The 27475-nt window shown below is 37.8% G+C and overlaps 1 protein-coding gene across 1 annotated transcript in view; it reads right to left on the bottom strand.

The window, feature by feature from the left end:
- The window catches only part of Mttp (microsomal triglyceride transfer protein), a 44783-nt gene extending 17784 nt beyond the window's left edge, over positions 1-26999 (bottom strand). The window contains exons 1-11 of the mRNA XM_070022326.1: positions 26865-26999; positions 19682-19869; positions 17400-17543; positions 11065-11172; positions 8713-8829; positions 8140-8279; positions 6315-6465; positions 4399-4556; positions 3641-3809; positions 2665-2772; positions 438-650 (exon numbers count right to left, since the gene is read on the bottom strand). Of these exons, the coding sequence (XP_069878427.1) occupies positions 438-650; positions 2665-2772; positions 3641-3809; positions 4399-4556; positions 6315-6465; positions 8140-8279; positions 8713-8829; positions 11065-11172; positions 17400-17543; positions 19682-19869; positions 26865-26925 (1557 nt within the window). The 5' untranslated portion in view covers positions 26926-26999. The remainder of the gene's footprint in view (positions 1-437; positions 651-2664; positions 2773-3640; positions 3810-4398; positions 4557-6314; positions 6466-8139; positions 8280-8712; positions 8830-11064; positions 11173-17399; positions 17544-19681; positions 19870-26864) is intronic.
- Between the last annotated feature and the right edge of the window lie 476 nt (positions 27000-27475).

Below are 27475 nucleotides of genomic sequence, written 5' to 3'. Positions count from 1 at the left end.
CTTTCATACAAAACTGTTTGGAAGGTACTTGCCTGCAATCTCCAAATACAATGTTTGGTGTTAAATACCTCTCACAGGAAGTTTATATTGAAGTTTCTAAAACATTGCCACCTAACAAAATTTTAATTTAGATAGCTTCTTGAAAATGTAGTTATAACTACATAACTTACACCAGGATATTTCAGTGTAGAAAGATTTAAGAGCATTTAAAAGCATGCAAGGGTAAAGACATTTCTGAAGAGTCTGTTTCTTAAATAAGAAAATGTATTTGACTCTATTGTGCTCTCTTAAATGAAACTTAAGGAGTTGTTCCTAAGCAGAAGAAAGACCATTTGGAAAAACAGAGATGCTTTAAGAGAAGTCTGCATTTGATTTACATTGAGACGTGGAATATTTTTTCTCCTTCTGTCACATTGTGAGTATTCTCAAGTCTTTACCTCCTGGGTGATGAGGGGGACATCGTATCTCTGCAGAGTGGTAATGGCGAGGTGGCTGATAGGCCCTTCTCCTGATTCTGCAAACTTCAGCAGGAGTGGAATGGCTTCTGGAAGAAGGGCGTTCTTCAGGGCCAGCAGGTACATCATTGTGTCCTCTTTCTTCTCTGGCTTCTCAAGTCCTCCCAGGATTAACTTCTTGGCTTCTACTACTGCCTAAAAACAACAAAAACAAAAGCAAACATACACACACACTCAGACATATGCCCAAAACGTGGCCAATTAAACAATCTGAACTTTTAGAAATATTCACCTTGGCTGCCTGACTGAGACACTCAAGGAATGCAAACAAGGAAAGCTTGAGAAAAGTTTCTTTCAAAAAAAAATCTATATAGACCTTTAATAAGCAGTGAAGTATGATAAAATATGGGTATATGAAGTTCTGGAGGCATAAAACCATTTTTAATTCCCTTTTGTGATTTTTTAAAAAAATCTATTTATTGAATTTATAAAACCACAATGAGATGGAGCCCACATTGTCACCACACTCTTAATGTCACTTTTCTGAAGAGCTGATTTTAGTAAAAGTGCTTAGAGCTTGATCTCTAGAGCTTGCTTTGGAATGTCTTCTTTTACTTGACCCTGAGTTCAGTTAGTGCTGCTTATAATCCTAGCTACAAAGGAGGCAGAGATCTGAGGATTATAGTTCGAAGCCAGCCTGGGCAGAAGAGTCCATGAGACTCTTACCTCCAATAAACTACTCAGAAAAAGCTGGAAGTGGCATTGTGGCTCAAGTGGTAGAGCGCTCGCCTTGAGCAAAAGAAGCTCAGGGACAGCGCCCAGGCCCAGAGTTCAAGCCCAGGACTGGCAAAAAATAAATAAACAAAATAAAGATTCTTCATCGTGCTTCAGGATTTGTGAACTCTGCACTTAAATTCTATGTACACACACACACACACACACACACACACACACACACACACACACACACACACACACACACACACACACACACACACACACACACACACACACACCCTACAAGGGGAAGAGTGGGAGTGGGGAAGAAAACAGGAAAAGTCCAAATAAAAGGAATGATCCTGAATTTCACACAGACTCCAAGAAGTGACAATTGTCCACTAGATTTGTAAAATTTTCTAGCTTGATGGAATAATTTGTTGACCAGGCTATAGGGAAATAAGTATGCTTATATTTTGCTAATAGAAGTATAAAATAGTACACTATTATGGAAGATATGTTGACCAAAGCTAATAAAACTCCATTTTGACCCAGTAGTCCTAGTCTTGAAATTATATATCCAAGAAGAAAAACATGTGTCTAGGATCATTAAATAGTGAAACCACTGACATGATGGTATTTAGTAGATATGGGATAAACTGTAGTTTGTTGACTCCGTGGAGTACTAAGCAATTGTACAAGGGAATGAAGAAGATCACTCTTTAGTAATATGGAATATTTCTAAAACATATCAAACAGAAAAGATAACCTTTGAAAGAGTTTACATGGAAGAGGCTATATTTTACAATACAATACAATAATGTAAATAAATATGATAGAAATTTTCTTAATGTTGAAAAAAAAGAAATATAGGAAGAAGATAAAAGGTGGAAAGAGGTTGGTTTAAAACCAGCTCAGGTAAAGTTAATAAGGCTTTTTCTAAAAAATAAACTGGGCATAGTGACACACATCTGTAATCTCAGTACACAGGAGATCACTGTCCAATGCTGGCTGAACAAAAGCCCAGCAAATACATTAAATTTGTACTTAAAAAACCTCATTTACTTTCTTTCATATATTTGATTTGGAGAAGAGGTAAATGAGTGTTTCACAGAAGACAGAAAATTTGAACCCTTACCACAGAATATCTGGTAGCCAAAGGTCATTATTTTTTTAAAAGATTCTTTAAAATTAAGATTGTCCAAAAACATTAATAAAACTGAATGAGAATGACATAATAGATGTTTTTCACTACTTAAAAGACACCTTTAAAGATGTGTTAAGAACTAAGCTGTCCTGTCATCAGAAGAACTTTAATTGGCTCATCACTCAGCATCCTTTTTATGGCACAAGCCTTTCCAAGGAAGAAGGAACTATAATAAACAATAATAAACAGTAGGTCGGGGACTGGGAGATCCAGCAGAGGGCAGTGCATCCAGGATTAAGGAGATGGGCTGGAACTGTAGCCAGCCTGAGATTTGATCTGACTTACCTTGAGTTTACAGCCTTCATTCTGACACAGCTTCCTGACTAGGGCTCCGATGATGATCATAACAGTCTCTCTGATGTCGTTGCTTCCAAAGGAACCTTTGAACTTACCCTATCAACCATACAGGGATAAAATAGGTTACCAAGACATAATTCCCAAGGGACAATTTTAGTTATGGAAAACAAGTAACCAATATCTGATGGAATTGTTTTTATGGTCCTAGCAAACAAACTCAATATTTTGCTTTGAGATACTCAGAAATTCGCTGTCTGGTTTTGAATGGAGAGCTAAGGGAAGACCTTCCTAATCATGGTCTATGAACTCTTTAAAGATTTAAGGGATTGGGTTCTTTGGGCTTTCAGAAAGCCACAAAGGAAAATGTTTGTTAACTTTTATATGCGAAAGCCGAGGCGGACACTGCTTTGATTAGATTCTCAAATATGCTTCTTTTCCCAAAAGATTATCAACTATTCCACTAGATCATAAGTAGGTATGCATACTTGGAAAAAATCTTGGAGTCAAAACAGTCTAGATTTGTTTCCAATATATATTTTTATAATGCAATGATTATGTCTGTTCAATGTATATATAAATACCATAGTTTTGATGTCAAAACATTTTTTTCAAAAATTGCTTTTTGCAGTATAATCCAGATGACCTCTCCCTCTTGACATCTATCTGATGCCACGAGGTATGATGGACAAACTCAAGCTTTAAGTTTCCGCAAAGTCTTGTTTAGGCTAATTAGCGGGACTATGAGGGCAAACACTAAATGGAGGTTTTACTATATGGTTAGTAATTAATGGGCAAACATAATCCAATAGACTTTGAATGTGAAAGTTCAAAAGCTCTTTTGTAGTTTTTGTTCCACATACAGGTGTTCTATTCATTGTTTAATTACTGCTTATATTCTTCATAGGTTTTTATTTTTTGTCTTTTAGCCCCTGAGAGCTATTTTCCCAGTGTCCTTTCGGCTTACCACAAGGGTTCTCAGGAGATCTTCATCCGGGTGAGAGGCAAATCCACAGGCATACAGAAACCTCTCCTGAAGGATAATGCTACTGTCACTTTTGAAGTCCAGAAAGTCCAGGATGGCTTCCAATGAGTTTGAGGTCTGAGCAGAAGTGACAGCATCGACCAGCTGTGGTCTGTAAAAAAAAAAAAAAAGACATCAGTGTGAGCAAGCTGTTATTGAACACTTCTGTCACTCCCAGACTCTTCATCCATTTCAGTTTCCTACAGAAGTGAAAAGCAAAGGCAACAAATACATAACTTTCTTTTAAAAATCCTTTCTCCAGAGGAGGCAACAATGCTTGATAAGAAATGGACTCATTACCTTGCTCATGTAACTGTAACCCCTCTGTACAGTATTTTCACAATAAAAAACTTATAAAAATAAATTAATAAATAAATAAATTCCTTTCTCCATTTTATCTAAACCTCTCGCTTCACTTTCTCTTTCTCTCATAAGAAACTTTTATTCAGAATATACCAACTAACTCTCCAATACTAACATATACAGTGTACTAGATTATCACTGAGTTGTAAGGACAAATCACTTATCATTGTATTTCTGGACAGGTGTCCCTTGAGTTACTGCATTGTGGCATAATGGTTAGATATAAATATGGAAATGCAGAACAATTGATTCGAATAAGAAATAAACTGAAATAATAAGAAATAAACTGAAAAAGATTTGGGGGACAGACAACCCCACCCAAAGTCTGGGGAACTTACAGGACTTCCTTCTTCTCTGCCTTGAGGATCTGGAGGATCTCTTCTCTCTTGGCGGTCCTGAGGTGCTGGATGAAGGCCAGGAAGCTTCGGACGGAATCGGCATTGGAGAGGTTGTCGGGCTCCAGCTGCTTCCTGATGGACTGCCAATGCTCGGAGAGCTGCAAGACATGGCCATGGGCTCATGAGCATCCCCACTGATCAAGGCTCAAAGCTGCTGGCGTATCTGCCAATTAGAAGCCCTTCTGTCTCTTATCTCAATATACCACCTATCTCCCTGCCTCTCTCATAACCCACCGGAAATCCAGAAGCAAATAGAGGTGTGATGACCATGAGTGCCAGTCCTCAGTGGAAGGTCCATGGTGGTCTATTACTATTGACCTTGAAGGCCCTTGGGCAACAATTTACTGCCATCTAGGCATATAGATCATTCCATGACTACCCCCAAGGAAATCATATCTGAGGCCAAGTTTAACTACCCTGCAGAAACTGTGCAGAATTTTAATTAACAGCAGGGAATCTGAGAGGACTAAAAATCAGAACTACTAGAGAACTGCATCCCATTTCCAGATTACCACAATGTACTGAAAATCAATTTTTATGACAGTCTGAGCTCCTCAGCTTCTCTTTACTATTTTGCATGAAATTCAGTGCTTTTCTATTATTGAGGTAGGACTTGTTCATTGCTCCCATCTATGTCAAATAGAGCAGTAGTTAGATATAGCAGTGTGGTTATTGTACTATGGTTTTAAAAATAGCAAATCTAATTGATGATATCAATTGGCTTTGAAACAACCAAATGATTTATTTTTTATTCTTTACTACTTTCCCCCTAGTTATACAGAATATGTTAAAATCTCATGGTGGCCTCCAGTTTTCTCACACTAACTAGTGGCAACATGCTGCAGCTTTTAAATTATTGACTCCTTCTAAGCAATAGACACTATTTTTCTCTTTTGAAAATCTCTTTTATTGAAGGCTGGGAAGGGGGCTTAGTGGTGGAGTGCTTGCCTAGCATGCATGAAGCTCTGGGTTCAATTCCTCAGTACCACATAAGCAGACAAAGCTGGAAGTAATGCTGTGGCTCAAGTGGTAAAGTGTTAGCTCTGAGTAGAACCTGAGTTCAACCCCTAGGACTGGCAAAAAAAAAAAAAAACCAACAAACCAAAAACCCTCTTTTTATCTACCCAATCTTAAGAATATAAAATCTCAGATTTATTTAGCTCACTATTTTCTATGTCATTTCTGAGGGAAGAGTGTATCAATATGAATTCAGACTTTCTGTCATTAAAAGAGTTCCCATCATGAAAATATAGTGACACTGGGAAAGCCGCAATGACATAAACCCTGCATTCAATAATTAAGAAAAAATTATTTTAAAAATCACAGGGGCCAAGCATGGAATGAGTTATAAAAGACTTCGCGTAAGTCACAGTGTTATTTATTTACTTATTTATGTGTGTGTGTGTGTGTGTGTGTGTGTGTGTGTGTGTGTGTGTGTGTGTGTGAATATATGTGTGTGTGCTAGTCCTGGGCCTTGAACTCAGGCCCGAGTGCTGTCCCTGAACTTTTGTGCTTAAGGCTTGCACTCTACCACTTGAGTCATAGTTCTCTATACAGGTTTTTGGTGGTTAATTGGACTTTGAAGCACAATCCTCAGTCTGAGTAGCTGGGACTATAGGCATGAGCCACTGGCACCTGGCTAGCATCTTGTTTTCTCTTTATAAGACATGATAGCAATATGTTTTCTTAACTACTTTTGTTTTATGCTTTCATCTTGAGTATGGGTTGCTAGGCTTAGTCACCCTCACTGTATGGTGGCTGGTAATCCTTTAGTAACTTTCTGTAGTTGATGTTTTCACTGGAGACAGAAGAACAGCACATAAGCCACTGCTGGCCCCACCTTTGCTCACACTTACAGAAAGGCATCCTTTGCATGCGCTCTGGAAGACCTGCCCCACAATGGGGATGGCTGTGTACTTTGAATCAATGGCTTTAATTACAGAGGCCAGCTGCTTTCCAGGCATCAGTCTTGGGCCTGCTTCCGTTGTCTTCAGCTCCAGTTTCTGCCTGCACAACATCACAGAGGAACATCACAGTCTAAGCAGTGTTCTGAGTGAACAAGATATTAATTGCTATTCTTTGGCAAAGATGTATACCCATGTGTTCAAGTCAAAGAAGTTCAAACGTTGCTATCTTCAGAGCCGTAGAAACCTCAAGATTGCTATACAGTCATTCGGGAGGGGGTGAGGACAACTTTATTCCAAAATTTGACATCTTAAGTCTTTTAAATATGATGATAAGAAAATACAAGAAAGAAAAATTTTCTAGATATGGGATGTCAACTCTTTTGACCTAAGCCCAGTTTTCTTAAAATGAGACTTGAATAAAATCACATCAGTTATTAACCAAATCAGTTTGGAATGCTTATCTTCTAGAAATGGTCTCAACAATCTATTTGGAAAAACCATTTTAAAAAGAAAGAAAGAAGCAATCCTTTCGGGTTGGAGGCATAGCTCAGTTGGTAGAGCACTAGCCAATGCGTGAAAGTGTCAAGGACCAGGTTCGAATCCCGGTATTGGATCTAAAAGACCTTACAGAGCTAGTTATTAATTTAAGTCCCTGTTTTCTTTGAGAATATGTGAAAATAATATATACAAAGAAAAATGCAATATTCTACTTCAGATGGGACTTCAATAAACTTTCAAGATTTTATGATGCAAGACATCCATTTCTCCAATAATTTCATCTGCTGGTTCTAACATCAGGGCAACTTCAGAGGAAATTTTTTGAGACGTAAGGACATAAGGTACAATTGATTTATTGCTGGAAATATGTTTGTTTTGAAATAAAATCTGATAATAAAACAAACTTTTAGATCTGAAATCTAGTTCTTCATCCTGATATAACTACTCTGACCAGATAGAATGGTCTCAATTCATGTAATAGTTTAAATGCTAAAATGTAAGTCTCATGAAAACCTCTTTCATGTCTCTTTACTATGGAACTTTGTATTTAAGCAATGATAATTAAAAAAAAAACTGGAAGAGAACATCTGAATGCAACCACTTTTTAATTTTCCTATTAAAAAATTTGACCAAGGGGCTGGGAAGGTGGCTCAGTGGTAGAGTGCTTGCCTTGCATGCATGAGGCCCTGGTTCGATTCCTCAGCACCACATTAAGCAAAAAGAAAAAAGCCGGAAGTGGCACTGTGGCTCAAGTGGTAGAGCGCTAGCCTTGAGCTGAAGAGCTGAGGGACAGCGCCCAGGCCCAAAGTTCAGGCCCCATGACTGGATGCAAAAAAAAAAAAAAGAAAGAAAGAAAATTTGACCAAGGAATTAGAAAAACAACTAGAATAAAAACAAATCAAGTAGATTGTCAATTATGTTTTAAATTCTGCTCAAGTAACAATTGATAATAGTTAAATTTCATTCAAATAGGATTTGTTATCTATTATTATGGATAATGTGGAAAATAAAGAACAAGATGTGATGGATGCTTTCAAGGGGAAGGCAGTATACACACACACTGAACACTACTACACACATTGCTCACATGCGCACACCCCCTACACACATGTATATACACACATACACACACTACACACAAACACCACAAACATATATACACACCACACAGATAACAATATGTATACTACACACACATATACACCTCTATTAACAGATCAACTACAATAATACATCAGAGAAACACAATGAATGTAAAGTTTCAACATTGTCTTACTTTGAGGTTATTTTCCCCGTAATTGTTTGTAAGAAATTCAGCCTGAAAGCATGACTCTCTTCTGCTTGCACCGCTGTGACAAAACTGTCTTCTATCTTATAGGTAGTGACAGATGTGGCTTTCACACTGACACCCAAGACCTAAGTAAATAAGTAAGTGAATCAGTTCATCAGCCCATTAATATCTGTTAACTCACAAGTAATCAGCTTTCGAACTAAGTCAAACAACACACTCTCTTTTAACTTTATAAAGATGTCTATCCTTTACTTGCCACACTCACAATGACAACACTTGTTAAAAAAAAATTCAGTGGAGCTATGGCTCAAGTGTCAGAGTGCTTGCTTTGAGCTGAAGAGCTCAGAGACAGCACCCAGGCCCAGAGTTCAAGCCCCAGGACCAACAAAAATAAATAAAATAAATAAACAAAAAGTCTACTCATTTGACACGTGTAGAACTGTTACCTAATTATAAATACTTCCAAATTATATTGTTTCCTTTTTTTCTATTTTGATATATCTCTACAAAATGTAATTATTTGCAGTTCTCAAAGAAAAAAATTAATATTGATTATACCTGATTTGCAGTTGTAAACCCAGACCTCTCTATTTTGCATGAATCCAAGGCTTTAATTTTGACCACTTTGTCTTGCTGAGCCTGGTAGGTCACTTGACAATTTCCAGAGATATCTTCCTGAATAGAAAAGCAAGAACATAACGGCTTTTAATATGCTGTGGACCAATTGAATTTTAATGGAAAGTGCCATGAAAATTAATATCTCTAATCATGCCATTAAGAATTGCTCCCCCTCAACTCCCACCACTCACCTCCAAGAATGACAAGAGAAAAAGATTGAAAGAACTCTGAGTCTCCAATAGTCTCTCTCTTCCATGGGTTTAGTCTTGCAGCTCCTTCTCAATTGCTCAGCAGTGACACAAGATATCCTACTTCTCTTTGATCCCAATAAGCATTGGAAAAACTAGTACATATGTACCAAATTTTCTTTCTTCATTAACTGGTTGTTTGGTACTTGGGCTGATAGCACAGCTTGGGTATTGTTAACAAAACTGCAAATAAAAATGACTATGCGGGTATAGCTCTTGTATATTGATTTGGACTCCTTTGGATATATGTCTAGGAGTGGTATGCTGGGGTCATACAGTAGATCTACTTTTAGTTTATTGAAGGACCTCCATACTTATATTCATAGTGATTACATTAGCGTATATTTCCACCAATACTGTGAGGGTTCCTTTTTCCTTACTAGCATTTCTTCTTTGTTTTCTTGGAGTAGGATAGACTCTCTATAGTTTTGATTAGCATTTTGCTTATGGCTAAAGGCACTGAATGTTATTTCTTCATGTATCTATTAGCCATTTGTATTTCTTCTGTGAATTGTAGTGTACTCACATGTGAATTGTCCTGGTGAAAACCCTTTGTACAATAAAGATTGGTGGGAGAGGTCGGGGGCTGTGGCTCATACCTGTAATCCTAGCTACTCAGAAGGCTGAGATCTGAGGATCGCAGTTCAAAGCCAGTTCAAGTGGTAGAGCACTCACCTTGAGCTGAAGAGCTCAGGGACAGTGCCTAGGCCCAGAGTTCAAACCCCAAGACCAACAACAACAACAAAAAAAAGAGGGTAGATGAAGCTGGACACCGGTGGCATATGCCTGTAATTCTAACTACTTAGGAGGGTGAGATCTGAGGATGACAGCTGACCCAGATAGAAAGTCTGTGAGACTCTTATCTCCAATAAACTACCCCCCAAAAGCTGGAAGTGGAGTTGTGGGTCATGTGGTAGAGTGCTAATCTTGAGCAAAAGAAACTCAAGGGACAGCACCAGGCCCTGGAGTTCAAGCCCCAGGACCAGCACAACAATAACAAAAAAAGAGTAGATGAGGGTGACTATGATCAAAGTGCTTTTTATGCATGTATGAAAACAGAACAAAGAAGCTTGTTGAGATTGTTTTAAGAAATAGGAAGAGAGGCTGAGGGAAAGAGCTAAAGGGAGTGAATTTGATCAGGGTGCATTGCATATATATATGTATAGGAATGTCACAATGAAACTATCCTTATATATCACATATATGCTAATAAGTTTTTTAAAATCTAGCTGAATAGATTAAGTCTCAGCTAATTGATTGTCTGGACAGAAGTGATTTCTAAAGCTGTATCTGGATTGTGTGTGTATGTGTATGAGAAAAATATTGGTTTAACTAATTATTAGTCACATTAATGATTTTTGTTTTCAAAACCTGTATATCTATATAGACTTTATTTGGCTTCTCTGAGCTTTTCCGCAGGCCTCTGCCAGCATTGTATATTTGCTTCTATTCTACCTTTCCTTAAACCTGATCATGATATGACATTTTACACTCATTCATTTGTTCACTCATAGTCTGGCTGAGTTCAGATTCGGAAAGTTGGACTTCAGCCATCACTCCACGTGTGATCCTGGAAAATACACTGCATTTTTCTCATTAAACTTGCTTTCATCATTTGTAAGGAGTTGGAGCAGTGATTCCCATACTTACAATGCATCCCAATTACCATGGTTGTTAAAATATTAATCTTCTGGCCTCTTTTATCTACAAAATCAGAATTTGTAGGGGTAAATACAGATAGTCTGTATTTTTAATGAACTACCCATTGGATAGTGGATGGCAGAGGCATCTGGGATGTTAATCCCCAATGCTTTCTCCATGTCTAACCATCACCCTAACTCTCCTTAGTATAATGGATTCTAATTTCCTTATTAAGTAATAAACGCTGGATTTCTGGCAATTGTGTCATATATAAAGGAGATGTGACTAACTCACCTTTTCTGAAACCATCATAGTAGTAACTGTTCTTCTACAAGTGCAAGTTCTTATCTTATTACCTTATTGTCAAATAAGATGCTGAATCCTTAGTACTGTTAGTAAGTACCTCATTGATGGTTCCAGAGCTTAACTGCATCTGAAACAAACTGGCCAAGCCTCTCTTGAGATTCTCAATGGCTTCTGGCTCATTTGGATATGAGTAGAACTCTTTGACCTGTGGAGAGAATAAGGGCAATACAAATGAAGCAAAGATGCACCATTAATCAGATTTGGTTAAATAAATGGCCGAACAGCTCAGATTCTCACCCATACTAATCCTCACTCATATTAACAGAAATCAATCTGTTATGAAGCTTCAACTTTTTTGTTTCCTAAAGAAGCTATTTACATTTCTATGAAACCAGATCATTTGGGTACAAAATTTAGAGTGGCTGATCATGAAGATTCTGAACATGGTGGGCATTACATAAGGAAGGAAACAAAGGAAAGAAGATCAGTGTACATACACTAAAATTTCTGTGATGGAAACTTATCCAAGGAAGAAAACTTAGGAACATTCTCTCTGAACAAATCGCTATGACCTTAACCTATAAACCTGACTGAAACAAAAACTAACCAGGGCTTTAAATAAAATCAGCGAATGACGAGGTTGTTGAGGAGAATGATCATTACCACATCCAATATACTTAAGCCTGGCACAGCCTTGGATGATAGGGATTCAAGTGTGGCCATAATGATCACAGACAAAATCCATAGTGATGATTTTCAGGGCATTCATGTTGATCATGGTAAAAGCAATGTAGATGGTTGGAAGGTTTGAAGTTAAGACTGTACATTTGTACAACTTGCCTTCTGCTTTGGGGTTTCCTTTAGAAGATAGGGAAGGGGCTGAAATGGGAAAGGTCCCTGTGATTGGCATTAGTACTAAGTGATTTTTTCACTACTTATATTCTTGACCCTTACATTTATGGGCCTGGTGTCTTTCATCATTCTGCTAAATTGACTCATACAAACGAAACAGGGTTAGCCAGGTGCCAGGGCTCACGCCTGTAATCCTACCTACTCAGGAGGCTGACATCTGAGGATCATGGTTCAAAGCCAGCCTAGGCAGAAAAGTCCCCCTGAGACTCTTATCCCCAATTAATCACCAGAAAATCAAGAGTGGCACTGTGGCTCAAAATGGTAGAGCACTAGATTAATCCCCATGACCAACAAAAAACAAAAACAAAAAAGGAAAAGAAAAGAAACAGGGTAATTATCTGGAGAGAAACCTGTGTTGTTTTCATCCTGATTTTACTCCAAAAGCCTCACATGGTTTGGAATTCAAGGATAGATATGTCTTCTCTATAAATTTCCCCAGGGTTTATGATAATTATAGCTCAGTATTTATGTCAAAAATATGCTGAGTATCTTCTATTTCTTTTTAGAAACAAGCATAGTTTTTCAAATAAAATAAAATAGAAAATTCAATAGTTATGTAATGATTCAGTTAATGTCCCACCTGAATAATTCAGCACAAATCGAAAACTCTCATGATAAGAAAGGAATATTGTACTTGAAATATCCACACAAGTGTCTCAAATCTGTATGTTTACTTCTTACACATACTATTCCTAGAAATAGATTTACTAGATACTTTATCTGAAAATCAATTTCAGTCATTGTACAGTACAACCCTATAAATGTTAAAAAAGAGTTTGTCCCCATGAAGGTCAGAATAGAGTTGTTTGTCCCAGTTAAAAAGGAACCGGAATAATGACCTCAGTGTCTGAAAATCCATGCTATCATATTCTCAAACAAATCACTGGCAATTTCTCAGTCCCAAGCTGAGTTTCTGACATTCTGTGGTATAAGCTGGGTCTTGTTTCCTTTAGTAGTGATAGCATACTTGGCTTTGTGAATACATTGGGATGTGGTACTTTCAGATGCCATCTTCTTAGAGGCTTATAACCACATAGCTTGGGCCCAAAGCAGTCAGAAGTGCTGATCTAGTGGCCAAGTGCATGAGACTGTGGCTGGTAATGCTGAAATACTTTCGAAAGCAAAGGGATCCATTAAGTGGGGGAAAATCCTACACTATCATCATTTTTGATATGCTTCCAGGATACAAAGTGTGTCTATTTATAGAATTATTTAGAAAGTTTTATCTACCAATTCAAGACTTAATCTTTGGTCTATGCATAAGGTCAAGTGCTCTTTGATTACTGATGCACTTCTATGGATCAAGTTTTGGTTTTGGTGTCTAGACCCCTAAGAAAATACATTTATAGAGTTCTTTTTTCCTCTCAGGCTGAAGAACATAAACTAGCAAACATGAAGAAAAAATTGGAAATTCCTTCTATTACTTTTGATTGTTTCCATAGAACTAGTGGAGAAAAAGTTGAGAAAGTTATTTTTTTTCTTTTGTGTGACTACTATCTCTGAAGCCAAAACTTTATTCCTTAGAGCAAACCAGTGAGATAAAACAGAAGATAGTTACCTATATTAGCCAAATGTCAAAATTATTTACGAATCATCACAATAACTCAGATTCTTACAGGGAAATCCATGTGCTGCCACAGCAATAATTTAAAATTCATTATTTTACAACAGGAACTGAATAAGTTTTATTATATTCAAGCCATAAAGCTGATTACTTCAGCACGGAAATAAATTCTGAACATGCTAGAACATAGGCTCTTATCTAAATTCATAGGCGCCAGATATTCCAGTGAGCATTAGCAGGCACAGTGTCTTTACAAACGAATCTTTAACTCAAGAAAACTAAATCTAGAGTGCAACTGAACAGGTTGTTAAGCAAGAAAGGCAGAATCTCTCCTGGTTAAATTCTGGGTGGGAGGGAGGGAGAAGTCCATTGGAATCAGTAGGCATCCATCATATTTTTTTCCTTAGGAAGGAGATAACTCTTTGAATATAGTCAGTTACATAGTCTTCACTTATATAGTCTTCAAGAATAAGAAAAGATAAAAGAGTAAAAATAAACTGGAAAGATCCTGGCACACAGGGATGAATCATATTATCTTTGTTGTCTATGACAGAGCATAGCTGGGAAATGGCAAACTAGAAAACAAATTAATGAAGAAATATATGGCCAATTTGAAAAGTTTTCAAGGTGAATTTGAAAGGAATTACAGCTCTTCTGGGAGGTTGGCATGTGTCACCATGGTACCAGATTCAGAAAGAAGATCTGTGCCTAGAAACAACACAAAATAATAGGCCAGCTCAGCAACCCTGTGGTTGATTTAATCAATATGGATGGCCAAAACAAGAAACAGAAATCTAGAAACTATCTACCTAATTACATTAGCACATCAGGCCAAGAAAGAATTTATGCTTTAACTGGAGACACTTTTTGATTGCCAGTATTAATTAACCTTAGCCAGATAACTGTACCATTTCCATGCTAGTTTATGATTTGTAAACAAAACTAGGGTCATGCTCAAATATTTATGTAAGGAAAAGGATGGTCATGGAAAAGAGAAAATGTGCCAAGAATATGTATTTAAGTATTGGTTCTCTTTTATCACGTAAACATGGAAGTTTCAAATAAGGGAGGGGAGAAAAGGGGTTCTCTGGAAAGACAAAAATACATGCCTATGAGTATCTTTGAAATCACAGACATTTCTAGTAAAACTGAATATCAAACTGGGGTAGAAAAACACACTCCCTGGAAAATTTCTCCTCAGCAGTTTCCCCTGTTTTTGCATAAGTTCTTTTATAATAATCTGCAATGACAGTGAATGATCTCACAGTAATGTGAGCAAATCTCCCACTTGACAGCTTGGTCTCTAGGGACAAGTTACTTCCCTTCTCCTCCCAGTGAGTACTTTATCATATAGCTGAGAGATATGATAATGTACTTTACCCTGTGGCTGCACAAATCATAGCTCTTCTAGAAATGGCCCATGAGTGTCATTGAAATAATGATGTGGCAGTTCCAGGTCAGCCTTTGAACAGTGAGAGCACCAAGTGCACTCCTGTGTGTAACGAGAGACTTTGTACTCAGGTGCCAGCGAAGGAGTTATAAAATGATTGACTGACATTAAGATTATAAGAGCAATTAATATGTTATGAACTCAAGTGTCTTGCCACACTGGAGGTTCTGAGAAGAAAAGACTAGTATATCCTACCTATCACAAAAATGAGCCGGGTTCAAATTATTCCTCACACAGATGGTAAAGAATGGAATACAGAATATGACACACCAGCCAAAAAGGGGGCCATCGCCCCTGAGTATTTCAGTGACAAGACATAGAATATGAGAACGTGATCACAGACCCTGTATCAAATTCCAACTCCACGACTTTCCAGTCATAGAATCTTAGGGCAAGTCTCTTTAACTCCTCTTAACTTGGACCTGCATGCCACAAAAGGATTGATACGACAGCACCTGCTTCCTGGGCTGTCACTGAGATAAGAGACAATAAATGTAATGTCTTAAAACACAGGCTTCAAACACATTAACTGTAAGTACCTTTTATCAATTAACTAAACAATTTGCCAGACATGTGTTTCCTTCCTTCTTCCTTCCTTCCTTCTTTCCTTCCTTACTTGCTTGCCAGCACTGGGGCTTGGCACTGTCAGTTCATTTTTTTCCTACCACTCAAGTCACAGCTCCACTCCTAGCTTTTTGGATGATTGAAGATAAAAATATCATGGACTTTCCTGCCTGATCCTTAGAACTCAGCCTCCTGAGTAGCTAGGATTACAGACAGCACTGGGCTAAGACATTTCTCAAAGTATGACTTACTTGGCTCCACATAACCTTACAGATCATTCCTTTATTTTATAAGTACCTACTGAGTTCCTACATTGAGTAAGGTGCTGAATACACAGAGATAAAGTACATACCCGCAAGAAGCTGTACTCAGAATAAGGATAAGAAGAAAGGATTGCAACCCACTGTACGAAGTGCTTGGATAGAAATCTCTTTGAGGCGTCATACATTTTGGGAGGATATTGAGAAAAACTTGATGGAATACAAAGTCAATGAGTACAAGACAATTTGGGGAGGGAGGGAGCAAAAGGGTAGTGGAGACTGGAAGCCACAATCTAGTAATGAATATACAAAGCCAAAAGAAAAGTGATAAGGGGCATAAACGAAGTCCAAAGTGCCAAGAGCATTCTAAATGGAATGGCTATCCTCAGCGAGCTAGAAGGGTATGAACTTAAGAGGATCTGTAAGCAAATATGAATTATGAAAAGTATTTTGACAAGAAGGAAAAGAAAATATTGCTGAAGACAATGATTTATGTTTGGTTGCATGAGAGAGGATGATTTAAAACAGGCACTGTTGGCTCACACCTATAATCCTAGTTATTCAGGAGGCTGAGATTTAAGGAACATGGTTCCCAGCCAGCCAGGGTAGGAAAGTCCATGAGACTCTTATCTCCAATTAACCACCAAAAGACTGGAAGTGGAACTGTCAGTCAAATGGTAGAGTGCTAGCCTTGAGCAAAATGAAGCTCAGGGACAATGCCCAGGTGCAGAGTTCAAGCCTCATGACTGAGAGAGAGAGAGAAAGAGAGAGAGATTCCTTCTCATAACTCCCTTTTTAATAACATCTTGATTAAAAAATAGATGTGTGAAATTTCTATGATAAAGCATTTGTTTTTCTTTATTTTGAATCTAAAATTATTAACTTTAAAGTTGTGTAAAGTTAAAAGTATGGCATTTCCTTTATGTCTTTCTTTAGTGACTGAGGTTAATCTCTCATCTTCACTGATATATTTTTCATATATCAGTAAAATATCTGTAATTCTCATAAACTCCCACAGGCAATGCCTACTAATTCATTAGTCACAATTGCTTTCAATTCCAAATATAGTAAGACCATTTTAAATAGGTTAAATTCAAACCATACAGAATGAACACTTATGGAATTTCTAAATACTTAGCATTCATCATTGTAATATATTTAATGCTTTTCCAAGTCATAGTTTTTCAATATTGTTTAAACATTCTTTGTAAACAAGCTGTACCTTAGACATGTCATGTCTTTTCAATATTTCAGCTTCATGATTTGGGCCAGATATTGATATCTTTGTAACAACTTAATTCCACTTATCTAAGCTTTTCAGTCTAATTTGTTTAATTTTCTGAGTTTTATACAAGCATGCTCTGATGATTTGCAATGCTAGTAATGTAATAAGGAATGCACTTTTAAAATGTACACCTCTCATAAAAAAACAAATACTTGATTCTACTATAAAGAGTTCCATAGAAACTGAATAAACTGATCAGAAAATATGCAAATTTGGGTTATTGACTTATTCTGAAAATATTTAATTTACAACTTCTGTTTAGTTCTTATTTCTTGAAACAATTGCACTTACCATAAAAATAGTGACAACACAATTACCTCAAAATGCTCCCTATTTAAGGTAAGACAAAAAAGAGAAGTTGGGGGGACAAAGATGTGGAACCACCTAGCCCCCTTACCTTTCCATGGATTAGATGAAGGAGCATCGGTCTTTTCAGAGCTTCCAAGTTCTCCTTTCCTATGACTTTGGGTTGGCTTTTTCCTTTGAAGATGCTCTTCTCTCCTCTCTGTGGATTCACATTCTGTACATTTACATCCGTTATCTATAGTCAAATAAAGACACTACTAGAACAACTTTCTCTGTCTGTCTTCACCAGTTTCTTAGAAAGTAAAGGGGTAAAGGAATCAACGATTTTCCAGTCTATGTATATACATATATTTTACATATATATGTGTGCATGCTTGTATGTATATATATATGTATATATCTTTGTCACTCATTTGAAATGAATAAAGTACTGAAATAATAAATCTTTTGAATTAGGAAAAATATCAATACCTCAAGAACACCATATTTTAGGTTATAGTAAGTAACATGCAACTTGTGGAGGGGGATGGGAGGCAAAAACTGGGAGATAGAGAAGGACAGGGTGACGCATACACAATCATTACCTGACTACTGTGAAATGGTAACCCCTCTGCACACCTTTATAATACAATAAAAATATACACAAAAAACTGACATGCATTTGGTTCTTCCATGTCACCATCAATCACTTCTCTTGCTGTCTGCCTCATCACTTCACTTTCTGTAGTATTTATCCGACAGGGCTCCTCCACTCTGCCTCATCTGAATAGATAAAATTAAAGATAAACAGCCTAACTGCTGGACACAGATCTATATAATATTTTGTGCATAATGGTGTGCCATTCTACTGAAAAATAACTCAAGGATGTGGATTATGATGCTTTGCTCCAATCTGGAAAATCTAACAACCATTACATCCAATATATTATATATACATATATATATAGCATATTTAACATGCATATATTATATATACATATTATATATACATATATATGTGCATATATTATATATGTGTATATAACATATTATAAATTATTATACATAGATATATACATATATTGTATTATATATTGGATATAATGGTTGTTAGGTATATATAGATATATCCAACAAACAATATAACCAAAGAAACAGATCATTTGGTAAATGCACTGCAATGAGCTTTATTATAAAAGTCTCCTTAGGGCCAGGAAGGTGGCTCAGTGGTAGAGCGCTTGCCTTGCATGCATGAGGCCCTGGGTTCGATTCCTCAGCACCACATAAGCAAAAAAAAAAAAAAAAGCCGGAAGTGGCACTGTGGCTCAAGTGATAGAGCCCTAGCCTTGAGCTGAAGAGCTGAGGCCCAGAGTTCAGGCCCCACGACCGGACCCCCCCCAAAAAAGTCTCCTTAAACTATTGTTCCCAGTGTTTGATTCTGTGTCCCTATTTCACGCTAACATGGAGAAGGACTAAATAGAACACATTGCCTCTAAGTTCTTGAAAAACAAATACAGAATCACCACATGATAAAACTGGAAACAGACATCTGGGTCATTTAATTTGGCCTCTGTTTTCATCGCATGGATCTATATCATCATAACTGTACAAACATTGCCATTCGTGGGAGTCCCTGATTTATTCAAAGTTGGGTTTACCCTCTCATTGGTAGTCTACCCATTAAATTAGGCACTCAGGCACCTTGTAATTTATCTCCCTTTCCAGTTATTTTCAGTTGCTTTTCACATGACATGGACTGCAGATCCTTCATTCTTAGGACATTTTTTTTTTTTTTGTCGGTCGTGGGGCTTGAACTCTGGGCCTGGGCGCTGTCCCTCAGCTCTTCAGCTCAAGGCGAGCGCTCTACCACTTGAGCTACAGAACCACTTCCGGTTTTCTGATGGCTTATTGGAGACAGGAGTCTCACAGTCTCTCCTGCCCGGGCTGGCTTTGAACCGCGATCCTCAGATCTCAGCCTCCTGAGTAGCTAGGATTACAGGCGTGAGCCACCAGCGCCCGGCTCTTAGGACATTTTGAACGAATTCCAGTTTAAGTTCCCATTAATACGATATGTGGAATTACTATATTAATACGATATGATATGATTTATAGAATTATCATATTAATAGGGACATTAATAGGGGCATCAGACTACAGCTACTTATCAGCGTAAATCTTCCAGTTGCCTGCTTCAACAATGTGACATAACTAGATCGTTTTTGACCAATGAAAAACTGTGGAGTACTTATTTCAGTGAAAGATAACCAACAACTTATAGAACCAAGAGCACAGAACATGTATTGTCAAATGGCGTATTTCTCAAAGACTTCGGAGTCACCTAATCTCCTTGTGTTGGGGGACGGGGCTTGTGTGTGTCTGGTAGAAAATGCCCACCGTAATTTGGATCAGTTGATCGTCATCACCGTCAGGATTCCTCCACAGTAAGACAACATCCACACTGGATGAAATCCGGTAGCCCACGCTGTCTTGAAGTTTTCCTTTGCCTCCATCAACCAACACTTCGGTGGTGTATGTCAGCTTGTAAAGCCGGTCGTTATTTAATGAGAGACCAGTTGTGTGACCTGCAGGAAAGGGTGGCAAAAGTTCGGTTTTAATCATAAGACACCTGCCAGGCGGGGACATATGCTATCTGCCCACTAGACCAGCCTTAGCTGGTGGGGACTTAGCAAGTGTCCACTGAAAGAGAAGGGTTTGTACCCTTCACCTGTGGCTGAAAAACATACATTAACCAAGCAGGTAACTATTAAACAAATAAGATTTCATTTCAGAAAACTTTAGTTTGTATCTCTAATTAATAATTAATAATAATCTCTAATTAATAAAATCTTACCCCTATTCAGCAATATGGCATTTTTAAAGTAATTCCATTGTATTGCTTTTAATTGTGTGAATATGAGTTAAATACAGGTCTTCATAGGAATTGCCTTATGAGCAATCTTGTAATTAACAAAAAATCACTTATACAATTAACAAGAATCATTTATAATGAACATATTTTAATTGCAGCAGTTGAATGCAAAAATAGTAGTTAGAAGAGCAGTTCCTTTGTTTGATTTTTTATATTTAAGAAACATCCCTCCATGTTATTATACTAATTTAATTAGTAAATGTTTAGTACGAAAGAACATTTCAGCCAGGCACTGGTGGTTCACATCTGCAATCTTAGATACTCAGGAGGCTGAGATCTGAGGATCATGATTCAAAGCTAGCCCAGGCAAGAAAGTCCATGAGTCTCTTATCTCCATTTAACTACCAGAAAACCAGAAGTGGGGTAGTGGTTCAAGTGGTAGAGTTTTACTTTGAGCAAAAGAAGCTCAGTGAATAAAACGATGTGTTAAATACATAAAATATTAACATAGGTTACACTTGGCCAGGGTTAGTTTAACAGTAAATATTATTCAACTCAATATTGTGTACTAAGAAAATTCACACAATTTCCAATTCAACTTAGCATATTTTCCCTCAGCATAAACAGGTAGGATCAAGACTTTCATAGTGAGAACTTGGTATTTTTGATTACATAAAGTCTTTTTATAGATGTTCTATGAATGGCTCTCAGGAGATACTCAAGAAAAATTCAGTGTATGTTTTTCCTCAGATATAATGCCACTAACTGCTTCGTTCACTGCAATAGGCAATCATAACATTTTTCCATCAAGAAGTGTGTTCTTGGAGAGACACAGAAAAGGGAGAGCCTATACCAGAAGTCGAGCAACCGAAACAGGAAACAAACCTCCTGCCTCGGCGCTAGTAGCTCACGCCTGTAATCCTAGTTACTCAGGAGGCTGAGATCTGAGCATTGAGGTTCAAAGCCAGCCTGGGTAGGAAAGTCACATGAAACTCTTATCTGCAATTAACTGCCAGAAAACTGAAAGTAGAGTTATGGCTCAAAGTGGTAGAGCACTAGCCTTGAGCAAGAAAGCTCAAAGACAGCACCCAGGCCCTGAGTTCAAATCCCATGACTGACAAAACAAACAAACAAACAAAAAATCTCCCCCCAAAAAACCTTAGTAAACCTTTGAAAAATTGTTACTATCTCCTCAGTAACAAACTGTTCCACTGGCTGTGTCAACTGTAACATCTGCTTTCCAAAGGAAACAAGTGTCAAAATAGTTCATGTGTGCTGTTATTCACAAAAATCTATTATGGGTGTGATATTTTGTTTCCCTGGTTTTCCCTGGTCTTCACCGGTCTTTCCATGGTCTTTCTATGTAGCTAAGGCTAGCCTGAAAAATGATCCTCCTACCTCAGCCTCCTGAGTGCTGAGATTATAAGCATGCACCACCACATTCAGCTCTGAGGTAGACACACCTATTTAAAGTTGATAAAGAAATGGAGAGACATAGAGAGTGTACAATTTACCCAAGGGCATTCAGGTAATTAGTGTTGGAGCTATACTTTGAACCCAGATCCTGTAGTCCTAGGGACCATATACTTCTTTATGCTATATACCTTAAAATGTTAAATTCTTTAACATTGATTTATTTGTTCGACAAGGATATACTGAACTACTATTGTGTGGTTGGCACTCTTCAGACACTGATGCTCTGTCCAAATGGAGTTTATATTTAACTGAGGGGAGATGAGTAATAGAAATAAAAACATACAAGCAAATCATGTAACATGGTAGAACTGCTAAAGGAAAACAAACAAACAAACAAGGCTGGGCACTGGTGGCTCACACCTATAAACCTGGCTACCCAGGAGGCTGAGATCTGAGGATTATGGCTCAAAGCCAACCCAGACAGGAAAGTCCATGAGATTCCTACCTCCAATTAACCACCAAAAAGCCAGAAATGGAGCTGTGGTTCAAGTGGTAAAATGCTAACCTTGTGCAAAAAAAGCTCAGGGGCAGTGGCTAGGCCCTCAGTTCAATCTCAGGGCCCAGCCAACCCCGCCCCCCCCCAAAAAAAAAGAAAAGAAAGGAAAATGAAAACAAGAAAGGAAATAGGGACACAGAGGGAAAGACCCCTGAGAAAATGTGAAGGCTTTAGGCAAGCCATGTAGAATTGGTACTCTCCTACGCCCACGGTCCCTACTCCGCTTACTCCTCATAGATGATGTAGTAAGTAGAAAGACCCTGTGAAGGGCTCATGCACGTATAAGTAGGGAGGCCAATGGGGTTGAAACGGTAAATAAAAGACATGGCAGAAAGAGTAAATCTAATGTATGCCTCTGAGGGTCTAGGTGTTTGGGGTGACACTTAGAGACTTTGGAGTTTGACTCAAAGACAGATAGATGCTGCTAGAGAGCTCAGGGTGTGATCTAGCTTTAGGTGTGTAGCTGTTCCATGCTCTAACAAGCTTCAAATGGAAAGGAAAGGAATTTACTTAGGAATGGAGAAGAGGCAGTTGAAGGAAGTGCCAGGATCAGGTTCTCAGTGCAAGTGACTGCCCAGACATGAAGTTAGGTAGAGCTGGGCAGGGTGTAAAGTGCAGGAGGTGGAATCCAGAGAGCTCTAGATGGAGATGAAGGCCCTGACTCTCTCCAGCCTCCTCCATGCCCAGGCATCCTTTGTTCTGATGGGGCATTCTGCCAGGAAAAGTATTTTGTTCAGGAAGGCCTTTTTTACAACCTCTATTCAATTCCACATAGGTCCCCAAAGAGATCCATGTTGTCTTATTTAATCCTCACAGCAATTCTGAAAGATAAGCATGATAGGAGAGCTGACATAAGCCAACTCCAGGTTCAACTCAACAGAATTGGTACAATACAGAATTTGATATGTAAGTCGATTAGAATCCAAGTTTGTGGATTACACAAAGTCTTGGGCTTGAACTCTGGGCCTGGTCGCTGTCCCTGAGCTCATCAGCTCAAGGCAAGCACTCTAGTCCTTGAGCCCCACCGCCATTTTTCTGGTGGTTAATTGGAGATTAACCCCCTGCCTGGGGCGGGCTTTGAACCTGGATTCTCAGATCTCAGCCTCCTGAGTAGCTAAGATTACAGGTGTGAGCCACCAGTGCCCAGCTGGGATGCACAATTTGATTGTTGTTTAGTTTTGCCTTTTCAGAACACAGTCTCAACTTTGTAGCTCTATTTCCCTGAATGCTGGGATTACAGCTGTTTACTATGATACCCAGCTAAAGATGTATTCTGATTAAAATAGCTATGATGATTTTGTAGGCAGGTATCCTATTTTTTAATGTCCCAAGTTTTCGATATTACCAAGCTGTTACTTTTTCTTTGATCTTACTTTTACTTTATTGGCAAAGAGAATGTGAAAAAGAAATATCATAGATGAGCTCTTGATGATAACTTAGAGGGAATGAAGATCAGGAAAGAAAGGGTTTTGTTCCCCTAAAGCTTTCCTACCTTGCTCAATAGGCCTAAAATAGCTGCTCTTTTAACTAATGCTATAAGAGTCTAAAATGGTTCAAATAGACTATCCTACATTTACTACTATGCTACTTACTACCCTTTTTCCTGTTCAGTAAGCATGTTTCTATTTGTTATTCAGAGATCTGGCAAACACAGTGCCTGGGCAATGGGAATCACATTTATATTCCTCACTTCATTTCTATTTTAGGCTATTGCTCTTCAAAGTGTACATAATGGTATTTATGTTTTGGGATAGATATTTACACATATTAAGAAATAAGAAAGAAAAATTAACTTTAGCTGGAAAAAAAAGAGTCAGCTGGGTACCAGTGGCTCACACCTGTAATCCTAGCTACTCAGAAGGCTGAGATCTGAGGATCGCAGGTCAAAGCCAGCCCAGGAAGGGAAGTCCATAAGACTCTTATCTCCAATTAACCACCAGAAGGCCAGAAATTGAGTTGTGGCTCAGGTTAGAGTACTAGCACAAAAGCTCAGGGACAGCACCTAGGCCCTGATTTCAAAACCCAGGACCAGCATACACACACACACACACACACACACACACACACACACACACACACACACACACACACACACACACACACACACACACACACACACACACACACACACACACACACACACTACTTCATTTTCTTCCTTCAAGTATATCTAGAATGTTTAAGTAACTGAAATTATTTAAGTTTTAAATACTGTACTCATTTACAAAATATCAGATGAGCGTAGTGAACCTGCTAAATGTCAGGGAGACAATCCAGAGGGAAGTCAAAGTAAAGCCTGAAAATGTACAGTAATGATAAGGGAGTGTAAGAATCCAAGAGAGAGCTACACAGTTAGCAGGTACAGTGAAAGAGAGAGAGGAGGAAGGAAGGAAGGAAGGAAGGAAGGAAGGAAGGAAGGAAGGAAGGAAGGAAGGAAGGAAGGAAGGAAGGAAGGAAGGAAGGAAGAGGGGGGAGAGGAGGGAAGGACAGGAAAGGGGAGGAGAGGAGAGGGAAGGGAGGGAAGAGGAGGGAAGCAATCAAAAGGAAGAGAAGAGAACAGAAGAGAATGATAATTAAGAAGATTAGAAGTGAAGAGACCATTAGAGTTGACAAATTAGAGAGCAAAAGCACTATATAAAGAAAGCTCAAAGATAGCGCTAAAAATAGTCCCACTATTATATCAAAACTAAGAAAAAGTTGGGAAATTTGAGACTTCAGAAAGCTTACACTCAGAAAATCAGAGACCCTATTCTGTCCTAATCTTGCTCCCACCCAATTTTCCCTTCTCTAGCTATCCAGCAGTTCTTAGAATTCACTACACAGTTGCATCAGTAATTTAAATTAGAGCTGAGTTTGAGATGATGTACGGGTCCCAAGATTTAGAAGCAACTGACACTGGATAGTTCCTACATGCGGCTTTTGATGTTTTATATTAATCATTAGGAGGGCAAAGAATCTATCATCCAATCCTTGTACTTAATACTGAAGGCTACCCCCTCTGGAGGGGGAAAGCTAAGTCTTTTATTTATAATATTTGGCAGAAGAAATTAATCCTGTGAAGCTAAAGAAGCTTCAGCTTCAAGCTGTCTTACTTGACTGGGTTCTTTCTAAAACCTTGGAAGGGGCTCCTAGCAATGTGTACATATACCTTATCTTTTCCCAGTAACCTTTGTAAGTGTAAGATATTTCTGTAATCTTTTCTCAAAGACAGCCTCTAAATTGCATAAGCTTCAGGTTCTAAAATCTGAATTTGCCACTGACCTTGTACACAGCCCTGTCATGTTCTCAGCCACATTTCTCCTACGTGCAATTGCTTGTATTAGTGCCCAAGTGGGTGTGTGCATTGAAATACTTCATAAGTACATTGGTAATTTTTGATCAAATGGGGAGGGGTAGAATCCCACTGTGACTTCTGTGTCTCAGCTATTTTTGGAAAAATAATCATGGTATTAGATTTGATATTATAGTATGTACATCGCCAAGATTTCAAATATTCCACAATCTATTTGACAGTTACAAAATAGTATATCATAGTATAACAATTCGCCGGTAGACATGAGTTATATAAATCTGCACTTCTTTCTCATTCTTTGTTTTCCAGCTAACTAATGTCTATATCCTTAAATACTAACCATTTTAAAAAACTAATGAAATAATTATCCTTAATTCAAGAACCTAAAGTGTGATTGGCTTAGGTGAAATAATTTAAATTTAGCCCTCTACTTATTGCTCTGATTTTTTTTAAAGTTTGCCCTTTTTCTTTATGTGGGAATTTTCAATGCAAAAAATTTTGAAAATTTGCTACTTTATAATAAAAAATCATGTTTATCCCAAATAGGTCTTGAAAGTTTATGAATGAGTCATCATATATTAAGAAAAGTATATAGTTCTAAAGATCAACCCCAATCAGGTGAAGTTGTTTATTAGATCTACAGTCTTACAAATCTGGATTTTTATGAAACACAGGGAGTTTATATCTAGCTAATTTAAAATTAGATTCTATATTAATACATTACATATAGCCCAGACCATTCTTTATGGAACACATTTTTCTTTTGTCTTTTTCTGAAGATATCAATTTGTATGTTTGTTAAAAAAATCTATTTTCTCTTAAAATAGAAACTACCAATGATATTTTTAATTTTTAAAATTATTTTAAGTAGTTGTATCGATGCTAGTGTATCGATGCTAGTTTTCCAATGATAATAAATTCTTATTTTTAATCTACATCATTTTTATATTTTCTTTAATTTAGCACAGATTCTACCACTTTTGAGTGGCAATAGAATAATGTATGTACTTTACCATTTCACTCCTAATTCTGTGACAAATCAAATGCCTTTTTTCATTGGGTGTAATTTTTCTTGATGTCACATTGCTAGCAACTAGAAAGAAATTGAAGAACTGGGATTTCTCATTTTGTTTCTTTTTTTATAATGCAAGGGAAGGCGTTGCATTCAGCATGGCCAACAGCAGCAGGTAACACTAGCTGCACTTTCCTTCCCTTTGAAAATCCACCCTGAATGAGAAATTGAAGCAAAAAAAAAAACCACATTGATCTGAAGGGCTGAACTAAAGAGGGTTTTCTATTTTCATGAGATAGAGATTACAATTTAGGTTTTCATTTCCACCTATTGATACTTTCACAAACATTCCAAAGCTGCACAGTTTTGAAGATGGTTTAATTAAGAGCTTCTCCATTTCTTTCTCTGTCACTCAGAAAGGACAACACTTACCTCTAACAGAAGCAGAATACGAGGAAATGAAACAGAGAAAAAGCACAGCAAGAAGAATCATCCTGACTAGCTGCCCTCTGCTGCATCCAGCTCCGAGCCTCTGAGATGTGGACTCTTCTGATGGCAGCCAGCTAGGAAGTGACCCTCCTCAGAACCTGCGACAATAATGTTTATCTCTGGGGAAGAGGTCAGATTCCAAACTCCAAAATCAGGACCTAAGTTCACCAAAGGGCTCATTATTAATGATTAAACATCGGTGGGCTGTAGTTTTCAGTTTCCTATTCTTTTTAATATTTCTTCACTCTATAAGAAAGAAAAATCAAGACAGGTTTCACTTTGGACAGCTAAACCAAATCCGTCTTGCCTTCCTTTCTTTCAATATAGGTGAATGGAGGAAGATTCTAAGTTGGAAGTGATCCTTCTCTGCTCAATACGTAATAGTCACCATGCCCATAGTTTTCACCATGCCAATGTTTCTTTGCATTGCACCACTCTGCGTGACAGGTGGGCAGGCCTGTCAAATTCTGCTAAATCTGGTTGAATTTTATGTCTTCTATAATCTTTTTTTTTTTTTTTGCATTTTCATATGGAATTGCAACAATCACTCTGCA

The sequence above is a fragment of the Dipodomys merriami genome, unplaced genomic scaffold (genome assembly GCF_024711535.1).
Source record: "Dipodomys merriami isolate MVZ:Mamm:240054 unplaced genomic scaffold, mDipMer1.0.p SCAF_15, whole genome shotgun sequence".
NCBI classification, from domain to species: Eukaryota; Metazoa; Chordata; class Mammalia; order Rodentia; family Heteromyidae; genus Dipodomys; species Dipodomys merriami.
Note: the sequence above shows the minus strand (reverse complement) of the source record. Positions and strands in the feature narration are given on the sequence as shown.